This window comes from Sylvia atricapilla, chromosome Z, assembly GCF_009819655.1.
Source record: "Sylvia atricapilla isolate bSylAtr1 chromosome Z, bSylAtr1.pri, whole genome shotgun sequence".
Classification (NCBI taxonomy): Eukaryota; Metazoa; Chordata; class Aves; order Passeriformes; family Sylviidae; genus Sylvia; species Sylvia atricapilla.
In genome coordinates this window covers 87,837,509-87,857,630 of record NC_089174.1, presented here as the reverse complement: position 1 = coordinate 87,857,630, position 20,122 = coordinate 87,837,509, and the positions used below count along the sequence as shown (strand labels likewise).

The following is a 20,122-nucleotide window of genomic DNA, read 5'->3' as shown; positions in this document are numbered from 1 at the left end:
ATTGCACTGGGTTTTAATTGGATGAGAATGAGGTTTACAGCCAGGTTAAACATTGACCTTTCTTCCCTGGGATCATTTTTTTTCAACTTGTTATCAGCCAAGCTAATGTGATTATGTGCAAGAAAGCAAAGTTCTTGGCAGAGAATGTGTGTGTGTTCCAGAACTTCAAAGCTTCAGCAGCAGCTTTTTCTGTGACTCCTTTGAGGGTAAGGAGCTTCAAGCAATCGCTGATGCACAGACAATGTTTTATTCCCATTTTCCTCCAGCCCAGGCAGGTCTGGAGCCTGTGTGCTGCAGAAGGTCTCTGTGACAGCCCTGACCTGGGAGCTGTGGGGGTCACACTGCTCCATCACCTGTGGGCACAGGGAGCCCATTCCTATTATTAACTTCATTTCACAATCACAGAATGGTTTGGATTGGGAAGGACCACAAACCCCACTCCATTCCACCCCCTGCCATGGGCAGGGACACCTTCCAGTGTCCCAGGCTGCTCCCAGCCCTGTCCAGCCTGGCCTGGGACACTGCCAGGGATCCAGGGGCAGCCACAGCTGCTCTGGGCACCCTGTGCCAGGGCCTCCCCACCCTCACAGCCACCAATTCCTTCCCCAGATCCCAGCTGGCCCTGCCCTCTGGCCCTGGGAAGCCATTCCCTGTGTCCTGTCCCTGCAGGCCTTGTCCCCAGCCCCTCTGCAGCTCTCCTGGAGCCCCTTGAGGCCCTGGCAGGGGCTGGGAGCTCTCCCTGGAGCTTCTCTTGTGCAGCTGAAGAGCCCCAGGTGTCCCAGGCTGGCTCCATAAGACACGACTCATTAACCTAAACCATTTCCATTCCCGTGTCAGCCTGTCCCCATTCATGTTCCAGCAGTGACACCTGGGGCTGCACTCTGTGGGGACGGGGCAGAGTGGCTCCCTTTCAACCCAGGATATTTCATGATTCTATGTGTGAAAAACGAGATTCACTTTTTGGTATATTTTAAGGAATAGGTTTTAATAAAAAGATAAGACAATTAAGAGATAAGGAAAAAGCAAAGTACGGTTGGTTGGGTGACTTGGCATTTAGCCGAGTCCACAAATTGCTATTTCATAGGCTTTCTTTAAATACCTTTTTTATTGTATCAGTTTGTTGAATATTCGTATTTTTCTATAAACTACTGTCTATATTTTTGGGATTGTTTTGCATGGCCCCTCCTTGGGTTTGCCTTTTTAGAGTACGTGTGTTTTTTGGTTGTGTCTTCATTATCGTTTTTAGATTGGGCTTTGGTCTATGCTTTTTTTCAGATGGCAGATGTTGATAGCTGGTGTATCAATAGTAGGGTTTTCTTTATATGTTCATTGGATGTAATTTTAGCTAAACAGACAGTTTAAGCACCCTATATCACTACTACTACTATGCCTAATTTTCTTTACTAGTGGCAGAAAATAAAAACTTATATCTTTACCACAAAGTTATTAACCATATAACACACATCTTGCGAAAAACCAACTTTATAATAGGCATTCATAACACATGGTTAAAGAACATCCCTTCCTCAGAAACTTTTAACCATTCTGCATTTGACCACAGGCATTGGCACAGGCAGCGGAGTCGCGGTCCGTGGAGGTGCACAGGAGGCGCCGGGCTGTGGTTCGGGGTGCCGCGGTGTGCCGGGTCCGGAGTCACAGCGGCAGCGCGGTGTGCCGGGGCCCGCTGATCATCTGGAGGGTGTCTGACAGCCGTGAGGATCCGCTGACCTCGGCATAGCCCCTCAGCGCCCCCGCCGTGCCAACATGGCGCCTCAGTGCCCCCGCCATGCCAACATGGCCCCTCAGTGCCTCCGCCATGCCAACATGGCCCCTCAGCGCCCCCGCCATGCCAACATGGCCCCTCAGCGCCCGCGCCATGCCAAATTACCCCTCAGCACCCCCGCCATGCCAACATGGCCCCTCAGCGCCCCCGCCATGCCAACATGGCCCCTCAGTGCCCGCGCCATGCCAAGATACCCTTCTGTGCCCCGCTATGCCAACACAGCCCCTCAGTGCCCGCGCCGTGCCAACATGGCCCCTCAGTGCCTCCGCCATGCCAGGACACCCCTGAGAGTGCCTGCCATGCCAACATGGCCCCTCAGCGCCCGCGCCATGCCAAATTACCCCTCAGCACCCCCGCCATGCCAACATGGCCCCTCAGCGCCCCCGCCATGCCAACATGGCCCCTCAGCGCCCCCGCCATGCCAACATGGCCCCTCAGTGCCCGCGCCATGCCAAGATACCCTTCTGTGCCCCGCTATGCCAACACAGCCCCTCAGTGCCCGCGCCGTGCCAACATGGCCCCTCAGTGCCTCCGCCATGCCAGGACACCCCTGAGAGTGCCCGCCATGCCAACATGGCCCCTCAGCGCCCGCGCCATGCCAAGATACCCCTCAGCGCCCCCGCCATGCCAACATGGCGCCTCAGCGCCCGCGCCATGTCAAATTACCCCTCAGTGCCCCCGCCGTGCCAACATGGCCCCTCAGTGCCCCCGCCATGCCAACATGGCCCCTCAGCGCCCCCGCCATGCCAACATGGCCCCTCAGTGCCTGCGCCATGCCAACATGGCGCCTCAGCGCCCGCGCCGTGCCAACATGGCCCCTCAGTGCCTCCGCCATGCCAGGACACCCCTGAGAGTGCCCGCCATGCCAACATGGCCCCTTAGTGCCCACGCCATGCCATCACAGCCCCTCAGTGTCTCCGCAATGCTAGGACACCCCTCAGCGCCCGCGCCATGCCAAGACACCCCTGAGAGTGCCCGCCGTGCCAACAAGGCCCCTCAGGCCCCCGCCATGCCAGCACAGCCCCTCAGCGCCTCCGCCGTGCCAACATGGCCCCTCAGAGCCCGCGCCATGCCAACACAGCCCCTCAGTGCCCGCGCCGTGCCAACATGGCCCCTCAGCGCCCCCGCCGTGCCAGGACACCCCTGAGTGCGCCCGCCATGCCAAGACGGCCCCTCAGCACCCCCGCCATGCCAAGACATCCTTCAGCGCCCCCGCCATGCCAACACAGCCCCTCAGTGCCCCCGCCATGCCAGGACACCCCTGAGTGTGCCCGCCATGCCAAGACACACCTCAGCGCCCCGGCCATGTCGGCACAGCCCCTAAGTGCCCTCGTCATTCCGGTACAGCCCCTCAGCGCCCCTGCCCTGCCAGGACACCCCTCAGGGGCCCCGTGATGCCGGCACACCCCCTCAGCGCCCCCGCCGCCATGATGCCACTTCCGTCCCGCGCGCGTCTCCTCAGCAACGCGGCGCTTCCATCCGCCATGGCCGCGCAGCCCCAGCCGCAGCCCCAGCCCCGTCCCCAGCCCCGTCCCCAGCCCCGTCCCCAGCCCCGTCCCCAGCCCCCTCACTGCTCTCACACCCAGAGACGCCGGGAGTTCACCGGCTCCGCGCCGTACGAGTTGGCGCTGGTGAGGGGCCACGCCGGTGCTGCTCCGCTCGGAGGAGCTGCGGGGACTTGGGGGGCCGGAGCCCCAGAGCGGGGCCGGCTGAGGCGGGACTCTGGAAGCAGCCAGGAGGGGTCCCAGTGCTGTGTTTGAAGGTCTCCGGGGAGCCCAGTGCGGTGTTTGGGGGTCCCGAGGTGCCCGGTGCTACGTGGGGTGGGATTATAGACGGGGCTTGTCTAATTTAGGAGGCATTTCTTCACAGAAAGGATGTTCAGGCCTTGGTAGGGGCTGCCCAGGGACGTGTTGCAGTCCCCATCCCTGGGTGTCCAAGGAAGGACTGGATGTGGCACTCAGTGTTCTGGGCTGGGTGGGGATCAGGCATAGTTTGGACTTGACGATCTTGGAGCTCTTTTCCAGCCTCACTTGATTCTGTGATTACCCCATAATTACCGTGAACTCATCATTTGGTGTTAGGTACTTGTGCAGTCACAAATTCAACTGAAAAACACGCAGACTAATAGATTGTATTTTCACCCGTGAATGGTCTGGGTTGGAAGGGGCCTTAAAGCTCATCCAGTCCCACCCTCTGCCAGGGACAGGGACACCTGCCACTATCTCAGGTGGTTCCAAGCCTCATCCAGCCTGCCCTTGGACACCTCTAGGGATCCAGGGGCAGCCACAGCTGCTTTGGGCACCCTTAAAAAGAAGAATATCTTTTAAAGATATTCTTAAATATCCCTTACAAAGAAGGGATATTTAAGAATATCTTAAATATTCCTCGCCCTTACAAAGAAGAATATCTTCCTACATCTAGCCTAAATTTTCCCTCTTTCACTTTAATCTTTGTCCTCTCACTACAGTTCCTGTAAAGAGTCTCTCTCTGCATTCAGTGTGGACCCCATCGCATGCTGGAAGGGTGCTATGAGATATCTGCGCTTTCTCCATTTCCCTTCTCTCGCAGCTAGCCAAACCCCCTAAGAAAGACATCATCGACGAGAGGATTTTGGCTGAGAGGCGGCGGGAGGAGGGCCAGCATGAGCAAGAAAGTGCCCTGCGGGAGTTCCGCCACTTCTGCAACGCCTACGACTGGCACAAGGGCGGCGAGGACAAATGGATGCACCGCGCTGCCGAGAGGAAGGTCCGGGCGGCCCTGCAGCAGTACCTGCAGGAGATCGATGCCAGAAGAGAGAGGTAGCGAGCAAGCAGCCAGTGAAGTTTTCAGTGTGTGTGCTCGGAGGGCCGGGCACCAGTGATTCGTGTTCAAACACAGTAATCTGTGTAGCCCGAGGTGGCATTTGGAGCCCCCTGTCTGCCGCAGAGGAGGATAGAAGTAGTAGTATAGCACTTTTCTTGCTTGATTTTTAAAGAGAATGAAGAGCAGCTTGGTATAATCACAAAATAATGGAATGGTTTGGGTGAGAAGGGACTTTAAAAATTATGTCGTTCCAAGCCCCCCTGGCAGGGACACTTCACACCAGACCAGGTTGCTCCAAACCTTGTCCAATCTGGCCTGGAACTTTTCCAGAGGTGGGACACAGGATCATAGAATTCCGGTGTGGTTTGGGCTGGCTGGGATCATCTCATTCCAGCGACTGTGCCGTGGACATCCACAGCTTCTCTGGGTAGCAAAGTGTCAGAAATTCTCTCAGTTCAGTCTTACTTACGCTTTTGTTGCAAACTCATCAAGCTGATGTCTAGGTCCTACAAATAACACTTCGCAGCACAGTCAGCTGAAAAAATTAAAATTTTCCAGAAGTCCTTGAAAAACATTAAAGGTGAAGCACATTGCTGCCATGTAAAGAACAGAATTGGGCTTTTCTGATCTTTGGGAAAAATAATGTGATTTAATTTCTCAGTTACTCTTTCATGTCAAGTGACTTTTTAGCTGTGAAGGTTGTCAGTTGGGTGTCCTGGTGCCTTCAGGGGAATTGTACATGGGTTCCACAGAAGAACTGGGGTTAGAAGGAACCTCCTGAGATGATCTGGTCCAACCCTAGAGCCGCCTGGAGCAGGGTGTCCAGGAGTGTGTGTCCATTCAGGTTTTGCTTGTCTCCACTCATGGAGATGGAATCACCCCTGTGGGCAACCTGTCCAGTATCTGGCCACACTCACAGTAAAAAGAAAACAAAATGTTTTCTTCTGTTCATTTGGAATTTCACATAGTTTGATTTGTGTCCCCTTGTCCTGTCACTGTGCACTACTGAGGAGCAGGAGTCTGTCTTTTCTGCATTCCTTCCCTTCAGGAGTTTATATACATTGGTCAGATCCCTCTGCACCTTCTCTTCTCCAGGCTGGGCAGTCCCAGCTCTCTCAGGAGAGCAGGAACTTCAGGAGACATTCTGCCTTCGGGAGAGATGCTCCAGTCCCTCAGTGTTCCTCCACTGAGGCTGCATCCTTCTGATGCTGCAGAGCCCAGAGCCGGCCCTGGGGTGGGATCCCAGCAGTGCCAAGGGGGAGAATTCCCTCCCTGGACCCGCTCGCAGTGCTCCTCCTCCCGCAGCGCAGGCTGCCAGTGGCTTTCTCTGCCGCAAGGGTGCATCGCTGGCTTGTGCTCGGCTTGTCTGCCGGGACCCCCAAGCCCCTTTCTGCTGAGACATTCTAGCATTTGGGCTGAAATTTCCGGATTCCGTAGCCCCAGCTTTCCCGCCGCTGGGATTAACAGAGAGGTGAATGATGGTGTGCTTAAAAACTGCCTATTTGACATAATTTTCTCATCAAAGATATTTCAGGATGAAGTGTTTTGTGGAGTGGTGCTAAAATAGCAAGAGGTCGTTTGAGAGACAGTACAATTATAGATGCATAGAGATGGGAGAGTATCAGGAAAAGGTTTTTCCCCCAGACGGTTGTGGGGCAGTGACCAGGCTTCCCGAGGCTGCCAGAGCTCCAGGAGAGCTGGGACAGCACTGCCAGGGATGCCAGGGTGGGATTGTTGGGGGAATCTGTGCGAGGACAGGAGCTGGACTGGATGATCCCTGTGGGTCCCTTCTAGCTCAGGGTATTCTGTGGATCTATGCTGAAGGATAGCCATAGTACAAAATCTAATTGTTATCAGATGTAGTCTGAGAATCAGAAGAATTTGATGAATAGGGAACTGAATTAATAAAGCAGCTTTGAAAGTCGGTTTGTAAAATCAGGAGTTTAAAGTGTTCCTGGACAGAATCACTCATCTTGTGCTGTAAAATTCCCTTGATGGACACAACATGGATGATCCCCAAGTTAAATTTTGATGTTCACTTCTCTGACATTTGCAAGAGGTGTTGAAAGGAGCCCAGTTTGTGTTAATAACACAAACTGTTTTTGTTATGAACCCCACTTTGTGCTAATAACAAATAAACTAAAACTTTGTCCTTCAACAGAAGGATTGATTTAGCCTTTATTCAAATGTTTTCACTACAGGCTTCGTGATTTTCTGGAGGCAGAGGAAAACAGGTACTTTGCTGAGGTGAAGGCACTTGATGAAGAAAAGGTACAGAACAGAGAAGTAAAGATGAAGGAACAAGCAAAATTACTGAGGGAGAAGAGGGAGAAAGAGAGACTACAAGTGGTGGCTGAAAAACGAGACCAACAGTTCAGGTATTGCCATAAAAATATTGCCATAAAAATATGAAAGAGAATTTGCCCCAAGTAAATATATAGGGACAATTTAAAAAGAAGATGGCAATAATAAACTGAGGAAGGAAAGCTGAAAGTGATGGAAACAGTAAGATAGAAAAAACCTGAAGTATTTAATTCTTCCAAGTATAGTGTGTCCTCCTTGTCCCACATGAGCATCACTGCATTTCCACCTGCCGAGTCAACCCTTTCTGTAATTTCTGTTCCAGCTTTACACTGTTGGAGTGAACATGGAAGGTTAATTTGGCCCAAATCAAGCTTACTAAGCTAATACGTCAGAGATTCCTGAAACATTAAGATTGTCCAAAAAGACAGTGTTTTTATTTATTGCATACTTTTCAAGAGTAGCAGCTGCAGCTAAGGTTTTAATGCAGCCTGAAGTTCTGTGCCAAGTCTTTCTGACTGAAAGCAGTAACTTGCAGGTACTGAGGCCTTGGCATGAAATCTGCCTTGTCAAATCCTTGGAAATCTGGTTTTCTGAGGGAGGGATGAAAGATATAATAATGTTATTTAATTGTGATAATTTGATGTGTCTTTCTCAGTCTCCCACGGTACTGTGAAATATACAACACCTGCTTCTTAGTGTGCACAGGCTTGGGATAAAATCAACATTCACTTATGCATAAACTCAAATTAGCTCATTCCACAGGTAAATGTTTGTTTAAATGTGGGGTTTATTGACTTAGACAGGTGTTAGAAGTGCACACACTACCTAACTTCACGTGGTGGTTTGAAAATGTGTCCCTTGCCTTTTGCAGCTTTTGCTTTGTTCTCTGTCTATCACACAAAGTGGTTGTAACTCACTTTTAGAATACTTTGGAGGGGGTGCTGCTGAAGTGTCTTTTATTTTGCACCGTAGCTTGTTTTACACACCAAGGAGATGTTACACAGACACCTAAAGGCAAGTGTCTCAGTGTTGGTATCTTTATATTCACTGGGAATGTACATTCCTGTTCTATTTGAAATATCACTGAAATCAGGACAGTTACAGGAACCTGAAGTCAGTCTCAAACAGGCTTATCCTGCCCTGTCAGTTGAACTGCACCCCAGCCTCTACCCATTTTAATTAGGTTCTCGTTGATCAGAGTGGGAATTTAGCACATATGCAGATTACTGTTTAGATGTCTAATTTTAGACATTTTAATTGCAAAATTAATCACACCACTGAACTGCATCACCTGGTGACACGTACGTGAACTTTCATGCCGTAGTTGCCTGTCTTAATGTCTCAGGTCCTTTGTCTTCCCAGTGTAGCCGTGTTGATCTCTGATTCACTCAGTCTCATGGGATTATTTCATCCCATTATTATCCTTTTACCTTTCCCACTCTGCTCTGGGGCCTGAGCCATATTCACACCACACAGCATCCCGTTAAAAAGTGTTGCTGAGGCTTTCCTGTCGGTGTTCTGCTGGCTGCACGTTCTCAGAGGGTTTAGAGGCAGTGAAACCGTGTCTCTTCACAGCTGTTGTGAGTGGCAATCTTGGGGTATCTTTGCAAATGAATCTTCATCCTACAGGGCAGAGCCCTTCTCTTCTACTGTCCTGATGTTATAGCAATGCACCCCACGGCTGGTTTCTCTGGCTGTGTCCCTTTCTACTTTTAAATTAAGGTACCTATAAATGAACAGAACTCTGGTAAACAGCAGCTGACAAAAGTTCTGTGTATTTTAGCTGTATTTCACTCTTTTGTTCTCTGTCCTTTTCCGATGAGAAAGGAAGTCTCTGCTGTGGTAATTGATAACTTCTGATATCTCAATCTGCATGTATTTGTCTTGTTTAAGTAGCCCCTAGGTCTGTCAGATGTAACTCTCTGGCTGTTGGATGTTACTCTTCCTCCTGAACCATCCTGGTCCAGGCAGAGATCTGAGAGCAGGATTTGCTGCTCAGGAGACCAGCACTGACTGAAAATCCACAATCAGGAGTCTGTAATTGTGTCACAGCCTGTCCTCCTGGAGGCAATGGCCTCCACTCCACTGATTGCACCCCTCTAGCTGTAAAAACTTCTAACACTCACCCCAATATGTTCATTTATCAACTATATAAATATATAATAATATACTGTGCTGGTGTATTGTGTACATTACGAAACATATGCACAAATAGAAATGAAAAAGGGTGAGGTAAAGATGAAATAAATGCTATTCTTAACTTTTTACTATTATTTATCAATGGTAAAAACATACTCTCTTCCTGCATGCCCCCTCTCTTTTTAGATCAATATTCCAAGACACACCTAGGAGCCCTGGCAAGTCAATCCAGTAGCAGGTGGATATGCACATGAGTTTTTGTTTCTCCTTGCCTGTGTATTTACAACTCTTTTGAATGTCTTTGTGAAACCTGGTACAGACTTGTTTCTATTTCCTTTAACCCCCAAGCAAGGTGCTCCACTCCTGAAACATTCCTGAAACATTAAGATGGAATAGCAGCTGCAGCTGCTACTCAATCCATATCCGTATCCATACCTTGTGCAGGTATGGATTCTCAAACCTTGAGGTCTAGGAGCAGCTACACTGCTACACAGGTGTTGCTCCAGAGCACTGAAAGGCAGCATTTCTGTCAACCCTGTGGGCTGGTTGCCATGGCCTGAGGATACAGGTGTCACAGCTTCTCTGTACTAATGTTAACCAGGAGGTGTCCTTTGTCACAAGGTGACAGAGGGGACAAGGCTTGGACCATGGGAATCCTGCTGGAATTCATTTTCAGGGAGAGCCACCTCTTGTCTGAGAAGAGACTCAAGCAGTGCTAGCCTGAGGGCATGTTCGTCATTGCTGACTTTAAAGAAAACTGCAACGTCTTGAAATTTGCATAAAACACATTTCACATCCTCTTTCTTGTGGTAACATCAGAGCCATCCATACGGGGAATGTTGTTATCCCAGCAACGTCGTCGTGCTGCAGCCATAGAATGAATAAATAACTGGGGAGGTTCTGTCTTTGGGAGTAGCCACATCCAGGCACAGTTTTAATGTTAAGAAGCTTAGGATAGTAAAGTGAGGAAGAAAACCTGCCATCTGGGGGAGCAGATGTTTATGGGTTGGTGTAAAAGCTGCTTTGAGGGAATTATTTTGATGAAATCAAGCAATTACAGGGTTATTTTATATTAAAATTCTAACAATGCTGAACATAATTAACTTCTACTCCCTGCTGGGAATTCAATAAATATCAGATTAGTTTATAATCACAGAAAAGAATAACTAGTTCTTTATTCCTTCAATGCTGAGAGAACTTTGAACCCATTGTGTTACGGTAATACAGTTATTGCTAATGGTGTAAGATTTCTAATCTTAATAATGGCATGTTTCCCTCACAACATTTGAGAAATATGTTTTTCATGAATGCTAATTAGTGCTGTGGTCTTTAATCATCACTAACTCCCACCCAGGAGATGAAAGATAGATTCCAGTGGTGAAATGTAAGAAAACCATCAATGACGTAGTGCGTTTGTTGACATGCTGGGATGCAGGGGCAGTCCTTGGAATGTGCTGAGGCTCATGGCATGGACATCCCTGTGCAGCTCTCTGCTTTTATTACTGGGTTAAACAGTGGTCAGGAGGTTCCTGTCTTATCCAAGAGCTAAAACAACCATCTCTTTTCACCAGCCTGCCCTGCCGCTGAACTACAGCATTTTATCATGGAATGGTTTGGGTTGGAAGGGGCCTTCAAAGTCATCTTTATCATGGACAGGGACACCTTCCACTGTCCCAGGCTGCTCCCAGCCCTGTCCAGCCTGGCCTGGGACACTGCCAGGGATCCAGGGGCAGCCACAGCTGCTCTGGGCACCCTGTGCCAGGGCCTCCCCACCCTCACAGCCACCAATTCCTTCCCCAGATCCCAGCTGGCCCTGCCCTCTGGCCCTGGGAAGCCATTCCCTGTGTCCTGTCCCTGCAGGCCTTGTCCCCAGCCCCTCTGCAGCTCTCCTGGAGCCCCTTGAGGCCCTGGCAGGGGCTGGGAGCTCTCCCTGGAGCTTCTCTTGTGCAGCTGAAGAGCCCCAGGTGTCCCAGGCTGGCTCCAGAGCAGAGGGGCTCCAGCCCTGGCAGCATCTCCGTGGCCTCCTCTGGACTGGCTGCAGCAGCTCCACGTCCTTGTGCTGTTGGAGGCAGGGCTGGGGCAGCTCTGCAGGTGGGCTCTCACCTGGGCACAGGGGCACAGGGGCAGAATCCCCCCTGCCCCGCTGCCCACGCTGGGGATCAGCCCAGGGCAGGGCTGTGGCAGGCTCAGCAAATGCCAAGCAGAATGGAAATGTTTCCACAGCAGTGCTGTCCCTTTCACTGTTTGTGTACAGTGCCCTTCACCTTTCAGCACAGGCTCCATGGCCCTGGGTGCTTTAGCTGAGAGTTTGAACGCAGAAATGTCCTTGTCCCCAGTGAAATGTGAGGCAGCAACTGTTGAATGCCAACAGGGAGAAAGTGTGTTGAGACCTCTGCTTTGAAAATTAAATAAGTACCCTGACAGAGAGATTGGTAATAGCATTGAGGTAGTTGCCTGATGAATATTTAATATTTTCGTTACACAGGATAGTCAGCTAGAGCTTGTGTGGTGTCACAGTATTTCACATTGTGCAGGTAACTACTGCTGCCATGAAGATGTTCATGATTCTATGATACCTTTTGTGAATTCTTAAATACCTTTGCAATAATCTGTGGAAGGTGGTTTCATTCAGCATTAAATTGTGAAATATCTTTTCCTTTCATAGCATTCACATGTGTCTGTCACACATCTCAGAGCTTTTAGATCCTTCACACTTCCAGGTGTTCACCTTTGTCTGCCAGTTTCACATTCTGACTTCATGAAAATCTATATCCTGTTTATAGAACAGAATTAAAATGCTTGCAGACTGCTCAAATTAAATAATGTTTGATGGCATGTGTTGATTTCAATAGTGCTTTGTTTGCAAAAGTAAAAGCAGAATCTGCAATTAGTTCAGAGTTCTTCAGCTGAAGATAAATTACCTCTTTATATGCAACTCAGTTGCAGAGAGTAAATGAAATTTGAAAGCTGCATTGCTTGTTTGACTTTCTACCTTCTCCAGGATTTTATTGCAACTTGTCTGAATTATTCTCACAGAACTTCACTTTAAAAATTAATAAATTTCTAGTGGTTCCTGCTCAACCGTGTAACCCACATTTCCACAGTTGCAGTATTTTCTGAATATGAATGAGCTTTCAGGTGACTTACAAACCTCTTCTAAGTCTTCATTTGAATAGAGACAGACCTGTTTGAATAAACGTAGCATGCATGTGTTTTATATATTAATCAAAGGTGTATATGCACACAACTCCCCCATGTTCCAGGTAAACGTAGAGTACACATTGTGTCTGTAATGTGTGGGTGTATTGTTTACACCCACAGTCATTTACACTCACAGAGTATCCTGAGCTAGAAGGGACCCACAGGGATCCCCCAGTACAGCTCTGTCCCTGCACAGTCCCCCCAACAATCCCACCCTGGCATCCCTGGCAGTGCTGTCCCAGCTCTCCTGGAGCTCTGGGGCTGTGCCCATTCCCTGGGGAGCCCAGCACCCTCTGAGGGAAGAGCCTTTCCCTAAATCCAGCCTAAACCTTCCTGGCACAGCTCCAGCCGTTCCCTGGGTGCTGTCCCTGTCACAGGGAGCAGAGCTCACTGCTGCCTCTTCACTTCCCCTTGTGAGGAAGTCGATTTAGGCTTTTTATACAAATTCAAATCATGCAGCTCGTTAATGTCAAAACCTCCACTAAATCAGGCTCTCTGTGTTTCCTTAGGTTCTTCAAGGAATCAGTGTCAGAGCAGGGATATAACTTTGTGTCCTGGCTTGCTGTGTTTTGAGCAGTGATGAGCTGGGAGCCTTCATTCACCACACACCTCCAGACCTGCTTATTGTTTTGAGACACTTTTTAAAAAAAAAAAAAAAAATCACTTTAACGTTGCCTTCCAGAAACCAATGTGAAGAGTATCGCATACACTGTAAAAAACGGAGTGAGAAGGAACTGGGTGACTGCCAGCTGGCCCAGCAGACTCTGAAGGAGGTGCTGAAAAAGGAGGAGAAGATGCAGGAGCAGAAGCTGGAGGAGATTTGTGAGAAGGAGCTGCTGGCTAAGGATCAGGAGGCGGAGCTGAGGGCGCAGGAGCTGGCAGCACGGATCCAGGAGATGGTGGATGTGCGGGAGGCACAGGTGGCCGTGCACGCCGCTCGCCGAGAGGAGGAGAAGCAGCAGATGATGAAGGAGGCTGAACGGCTGGTAATGCCCACAGTGGTCTGCATTCAGGCTTGTGCAGAAGGCCCTTCTAATGATAGGCTTACTGGACATTTAGACTAATCCATACCTTATTTGTATCTTCACTGATTCCATTAGTATCTGAGCCTGTGCTGTTAAGCTAAGCCTCTTTGTGGCAAAGGCATTCCCGTTTACAGAGGGAAATGCATCTTTTGGAACTCGGCACTCTGAAGGGTTTTGGCACTCAGTCTCTCAGAGCCCTGGTGGGGAATGGAAACATTTTTAAGCTTTTGCTAAACATCTTTGTAGTTTTTTGATTTCCAGCTTCCTGCAGGATGGCCTTGTTTCCCAGCTGAAATATTTATTTTATATATATCTATTTAAACAAAATAGCAAGCAGCACCTAAGCTCTCTTGCCTGTTAGACCTGGCTGCTGTTGATCCCACATCACAGGAGGCATTTGCCTACCTTGGCCCAACTGCTTGGCCACTACCCTCTTTTTTCATCATCCTTTTCCATCTCTGTTGCTGTAGTTTTGCTGGGTTTAGTGTGGCTTGCTAGCTCAGTATTCTGCATTAAGTTTGAATTATGGGAGGCTATTTAGCTGAGACTCAGTCTTCATTTTGCAGCTATTTACATGTAGAGGTGGATTGATCACTCAGGATACTCTGCTAGGCACTGGAAGCTGGTGCTGGCATCACATATACTTCCCCATTTTATAAAAATGAGACAGTAATGCACCTAAAGCTCTGAAAATGCTGGCTGTGAAACCACAGAGCACTTATTCCAAGCTAGACTAATGTTTTGCTTATTTAAAAACTTGTAGAGCAGAATCGCTTTCTTTTAACAACTTCTAAGACACTGCCAAACCTCCCAGGCAAAGAATGCTGTTCCTTAACTGGCCTTTTCAGAAAAGCACTGTTAGAAGACTCTGTCTTCCCCTGGAGTCAGCAGCCTGGGGCTCTGTCAAGGAGATACATTTCTGGTGAAGTGTTTGAGTCTCTGAAAAAAAAAAAAAAAAAAACCCAACCAAACAACTTTCCTTGAAGGAGGGTTTCTATATGGAAAAATGGGATGTAGTCCCTTCTCAGCAGAAGAGGGATGTGGCAGATGGCCTCATTACAAGTTTTTCATTGCAGACTGGTAGCCCCTAATGACCAGGAGTTTCATCTGGATGAATGCGCAGCTAAGTGTTTCTTAAAAGTTTCATAAAGTTTTCTCCTGGTTTTTGCAATGAAAATAGAATATTTAGTGAAGGAAGACTCACACCTTTGGCATGATGGACCACATGTATGCACCATGATATCTCTGAAGTGGATAACAAAGCAGAGACAGCAATTTTTCCTTTAGCTACATTATCTATATTAGCTGTTTTCCTCCTTTGTCTTATTTTTCCCTTAAAGAATTGTGATTTCTTGGAAAGTGATTGACTTCATGTTATCCTGACTGTAGTTTGATGAGTTTCTGCCATAGCACTGTGGTCCTGGTTTGCAGAAGGGTGGTTGGTAACCACTTCTTTGTACATTTCAGTGTTGTGTTACCCCAGTGAACAAACTTCCATGGATCCCATCCTTGGCTGCTCTCACACGGATTCACTGATGTCAGAATTCATCCAAAGACATGTCCCAACTTGCACAGCAGACTGCTAACTATTTCTCCTTTCTTTCTCCCTTTGCTGTTCAAAGCTTTTTTGGATTACTAATTCCATTCCTCAAATTATATGTATATATATATATATATATTGAGTTTAAAAGCTGTTTTACCAGCTTCTGAAAGTGAATTTGACAGTTCAGGCAGATACAAAGTCAGCTTTGGCTCTGAAATACTGCAAGAACCCGTGGGTGCTTTATGTCCAGCATAAAAAGGGATGTTCCTTAGGGAGTGCAGCTTCTGCTTCCATATGGGGAAGGTTAGACATGCTGTTGACAAACCTGCTGAAGCATTTTAAAGGACTCATTCACATTACAAAAGAGACATTTAGTTTAAAAACAGATTAGCAAAAAACTGTGTGCCTCTGAGACAGCAAAAGCATGATTTCTGAGATAATACAATGCTAATGATGGTCACATACTGTGTTATGATTATGTTTCAGTGCAGTTGTGCTTGTAGACTCACTCAATTGCAAGATGTTCTGAAATTGTGCTTATAAATTACTTAATGATGCTACTTTTCCATTTTTGGGGGGCTAAATAATCCTGAATATACAAATACCTACTTGATCTCAAAGTACCCACTTCTAATTTGTCATTGCTTCTTTTTTAAGAGCTCAGTTTCACTGTGCATTTTTCCAGTATAAAGCGGAATAAAAAGTTCCTTCCAATATGAAGTGGGATGATTTGGAACCGTGGAAATTCAGTTACTGCCCGTCAGAATACAAGGTTCCAATCATGACTTGGTGCAGCCTTATGACCAGTAGAGATGCAGTGCTCTGAACACCCAACACAGGCACAGGACAGATAATAGCTACAGAAACAGCAGGAACACCTGGCCCTGTTATTTGTCAGTGCTTATGAACATTGATATAGATCAAATGTGCTGCATGATACTGATTTCCCTAAAGAGATGGCTCTGCCTGAAACATTTAAAAAACACCAAGCACAATACAGTTTTTGTATTGAAGTGCATGTGATAATTACAGATAAAAATCCTGAATTCTAATGAACGATTTGCTAAAATGTTCAGGCTTCACCAGGTCTAGTGGATGACACTAATTCTGTGTTGCCAGCAAGGCTTTTCTATTCAATGTTGCAATAAACAAACTCTAGCCACCACTTAGTTTGAAGTTATGCAGTGATTTTACAAGCTGGCTACTTTTATCCTTGTAGGAAAACGAGATGCATCAGCTTAGAAAAGAAAAGGAAGAGCTTGAGAGGAAGAGGCAACACCAGCAGAAGGAATGCAGGGAGATGTTGCTCAAAGCAGTGCGGGACAAGAAGAAGCATCTCGATGCAGAAAAAAAATTGCAGCTTGCTGAAGAGAAGAAAATCTTGGAAAAAGATTTTGAGGACTCCGACAGGGATGATGCGGAGATGATAAAAAAAAAAGTAAGGTGTTTGATTGTGAAACTGTTGGGTAGTGCCTCAAAGAGAGAATAGACACAAGCCCTTCTCCCTGAATGACATAATTCTTTTGTTGAACTGCCTGTTGCCTCTACTCCTGACAGTGCTCTGCACCTCTGCAGAAGCCCCATTAGCTGTTAAAAACACAGCACTTTAAAGCCTGCTTTGCAATCAGCAAGGCTGGATAAATGAACTGGGGGTTCTCAGGAAATCCTGGAATTTTGGTCCCTCCATGCTGATTTCATTGAGCTTCATCATCCTTTCATTGAATGGACATAATAGAGGCTGGAAAACTATTTTTTTTGTTTCATGGACCTGAGGTGGTAAACATTTGTAACTGCAGAAGAAAGGAAATATTTAACTTACTGTAATCAATGAATAGTAAAAAACTTTAAAATATTTAAAAACTATATACAGGTAGGTGCAAGCTCTGATGTTTTATTTCTTGGAGATGCCATGAATCAATGGATATGTCTGTCATTTCCTGAAGTCAAAACAAGTAGATTATCCAGCATTCAAATGAACCTCAGGGTATTTAGGATACAGGAGAGAGGTGTTTAGAAGCTCCTGTAGGAAAGTTGTATCAACTCAGTGTTAGACCTTGCTGCAGAATTACAGGAGGTGATGTATTATTATATTTAATGCAGGTGATACTGGAGTAGCCTGGTCAGCTGTGGAAAATGTATAAAATGGGTGTGCTGTAGGCAGCTGACCTGCTGTGGGGAAAGGAATCCCTCTGTATTTGTCCCATTTTCTGGCCAGTAGATGACTCTGAGCAGTTCTTTCCCATGGCAGGTTTTGGAATGGAGCTCTGGGCTCCCAGCTCTCACCCTGGCTGTGAACCATCACTTCTCTTCAGGATTTGAAATGCTTTTTTGAACTAATTTTCTGCAAATGTCTGTGTGTTTGCAGCAAGCACTGTTGCAGGAGCAGCTTACTTACCTGGATCATCTGGCTGAACAGCTGAGGAGGGAGAAGGAGCAAGAGAGAGAAGACGAGAAGATCTTCCAGGAAGAGAGGGACAGGGCTTGGGCTGAGAGGGTTGAGAAGATTAAACAGGAGAGGGAGGCTCGATTTCAGCTGCTGAGAGATGTCATGCATGCAAGGCAGACACAGATAGAGGAGAAGTGTAAGTGGCCTGGGCAGAGGCAGTGCAACAGCCTGCTGCTGGCCCTGCACACATTGTGGACAACAATGTGACCCTCCCTGAACCTGTTGCCAAAATACACACTAATTCCTCATTGCCATCACCAGAGCAAAGCCTAGTGGACTAAGGACTGCATGGGCAAACTGTCATTATTATTAATTATATTTATATGAGGTCCTGAATGTGAAAACTTTCCAGTTCTTAGTGGATGAGAAACAAATAAGCTGAGAATACACTTGCTGTTGTTTGTGTGGCCCTTCAGAAGCAACAAAACTCAAGCTGGCTATTTAGGCTACTTAGCCCAAATGCAGCCTCACTGTCCCTTCAAGCTCAGCAGAGCTGTTACCTTCTAAAAGGATTTTTTTGGTTTTGTTTTCTAGTGAAGAAAAAAGCAGAGAGGAAAATAGAGATTGATAAAGAGAAGAAGGCAATGGCTGAAGCAATCAGAGAATTCGAACGTGAACAAGAAGAAGAACGTATAAGGTACTTTTCTTCTAGGTCATCAGCTCATTTCTTTGCAGATCAGTCTTTTAAACTTGTGAGGCAGCTGTTTCTTTTTTTTCTGACAACTCTAGAATACTGGGTAGACTTCCTTCTACTTAGAGAGGCTTTCCCACCATGCACCTTATCAGTTCCAAACTGCCCAATAGTTCCAGACTTGTAATACTGCAGCTAGTATTAAGTCATTAATTCTGACCTCAGAAAATAGTGGTACATAGGCTTGTGTTGGTCTTTTTGGGTCATCGTGTGACTTACATCAATCATATTTCCTAAACACATCTCCTCATGCTCTGAGCTGTTGTTACAGGTGGCAGAAGTCTGGGGAGGAGGGTTAATGAAAGGTTTGTTCCTTCCTGGTCCAGGAAACAAGTGTGTCCGGGCTTACTGCTAAACTCCACCCACAGACATCCCTTGAACAATCCTATGTCCACTACCAAAACACCAGGCTGCAGCACGTAACCCGGCAGCACGGGGCTCTCCGTGCCTCACAGTGCCTCTGGATGAGCAGATCCTTACACGCAGTAGCTGGAATGTTCCTCTGGGTGTCATGCAAAGCCTTGGGCAAAGGGCCTTATCTCACTCACTCCTCTTTTGTACTCCTGCCCTTTCTCCACTCTTGTCCGTGGGATACAAGTAGCTCCTTCCCGAGCCTGTTTCTGTGGTGTTCTCTGAGGGTTTTATTGGGAACAAACTCCTGGCTGTGGCAGAAATGTCACCCTTGTGAAGGAAATAACGCTGGGCTCCAGCTGGGATATGCTCCACTTAGCAGAGATGGCACTCAGCAGTGTCAGGAAGGGTTTGTGCCTCAGCTCTCTTGAGTTAGTGCACAAGTCCTGACTCCTCTGCTGGCATTTAAGTGTCTGTGTGACTCCTGCTCCAGAAGGGCCTGAACACGAAAGACTTCCTCTGCTTCTCCAGAGGGTAGTGAAAGCAGTACACGAGTCCTGAGGTGGAATGGAAGACTGATTTCTTCTGACAGCCACTTCCAGGAATATCAGTGCAGCAGAGACTTGTTCTTCTCAGAAGGAGGGTGAGGATGGCTGTCAGCAGCAGCACTGAGCCCGAGCCAGGCTGAGACCCAGCACCCTCAATCTTCTATCCTATCACCACGGCTGTGAGGAGCAGGGAAGGCACACTGATTACAGGGAGTTGTTCTTTCCCTCTTTCTGTTCTAGCACCAGTTTTACAGTCTGCTTTATAGGATACAACAAAATGCAGTTAATTCTCTGAAGAACAGAAGGTTAGCATGTAGCATTTGGTTAATAGTGGCAGTTACTCTTTACTGCTAAAAGGAGCTTCGAATGGTTCTTTAGTCTAAGCTCAAATGCTAACTGATTACATAATAATAATAAAGTTTATTATTTTAACCACACTGCTTAAATAACCTATTTGTTGGCATTTCCAGAAAAGCACAGAAGGCCAAAGAATACAGAGACCAGCTCACATCTCAAATTGCCCATCAACAGTTGCTCCAAAAAGCTGAGGAAGAGGAGAGGAAGAAAGAACATGAATCAAATATGGAAGCAGAGAGAAAGTACCAAGAAAGGGTACAGTTTGTTCTGTCAATGCCCAACGAGTCTGTAATAAAGCCCCCCACTACGAAAAAAGCACTAATGCATGACTCCTAAGGGCATCAGTCACAATGGTATTTTAGCTCACTCAGTTGCCTTTCAGACATTTCCTTAGGATGCTGACACCTGACTTGAGTTGGAAGAACCTTTTCCACTGTGATACTCAAAATATTTAATTGGAAATTACAAGAAACATAGTATTTTAAAGTTTATTTTTCCCCCCGTGGATTTTTTTTGACAAATCTAATCCAATGCAAAGTGCTTGACATTTTAATTTAAGAATACTGTCTGCTCTCTACAATATAATAGTGTATTATTATGACATGAACAATGCATAGGCATTCTTTTAAATTTGCACAAAGAAAATTTGTATAAAACTTTCAGCAAACCTTTATTAAAATGCCCTTCAAACTGAAAATGTTCGCAGAATTATTTTCTTTCTATTTAGATACCACGTATAAAACTGAATATATTTTACTGTGGGGTGAACATTAAATAAAATGACATTCTTTTGCATAGATTCTGGTCGCTGTTGAATGATCTGTGGAATACTGGAGTCTCAAGTCTGTGAATCCTCTGCTTGGGCAGAATTAAGTACACAGGGCTGAAGTTAGAGGTGTCTTGTGAAAAGGTTTATTCTCTACAATTTTCAC

At 47.0% G+C, this 20,122-nt stretch overlaps 2 protein-coding genes across 2 annotated transcripts; both read left to right on the top strand.

Moving 5' to 3' along the window:
• Positions 1–1,913: 1,913 nt before the first annotated feature.
• Positions 1,914–2,930, top strand: LOC136374300 (uncharacterized). Its single transcript, XM_066339601.1, has one exon. It carries the CDS (start codon positions 1,914–1,916, stop codon positions 2,928–2,930), a length of 1,017 nt encoding a protein of 338 aa, XP_066195698.1.
• Positions 2,931–3,177: 247 nt separating this feature from the next.
• On the top strand, positions 3,178–19,772 carry CFAP53 (cilia and flagella associated protein 53). Its single transcript, XM_066339600.1, has 8 exons — positions 3,178–3,414; positions 4,352–4,581; positions 6,787–6,963; positions 12,912–13,215; positions 16,017–16,235; positions 17,163–17,379; positions 17,778–17,880; positions 19,304–19,772. Exons 1-8 carry the CDS (start codon positions 3,178–3,180, stop codon positions 19,524–19,526), a joined length of 1,710 nt encoding a protein of 569 aa, XP_066195697.1. The 3' UTR covers positions 19,527–19,772.
• Positions 19,773–20,122: the final 350 nt, after the last annotated feature.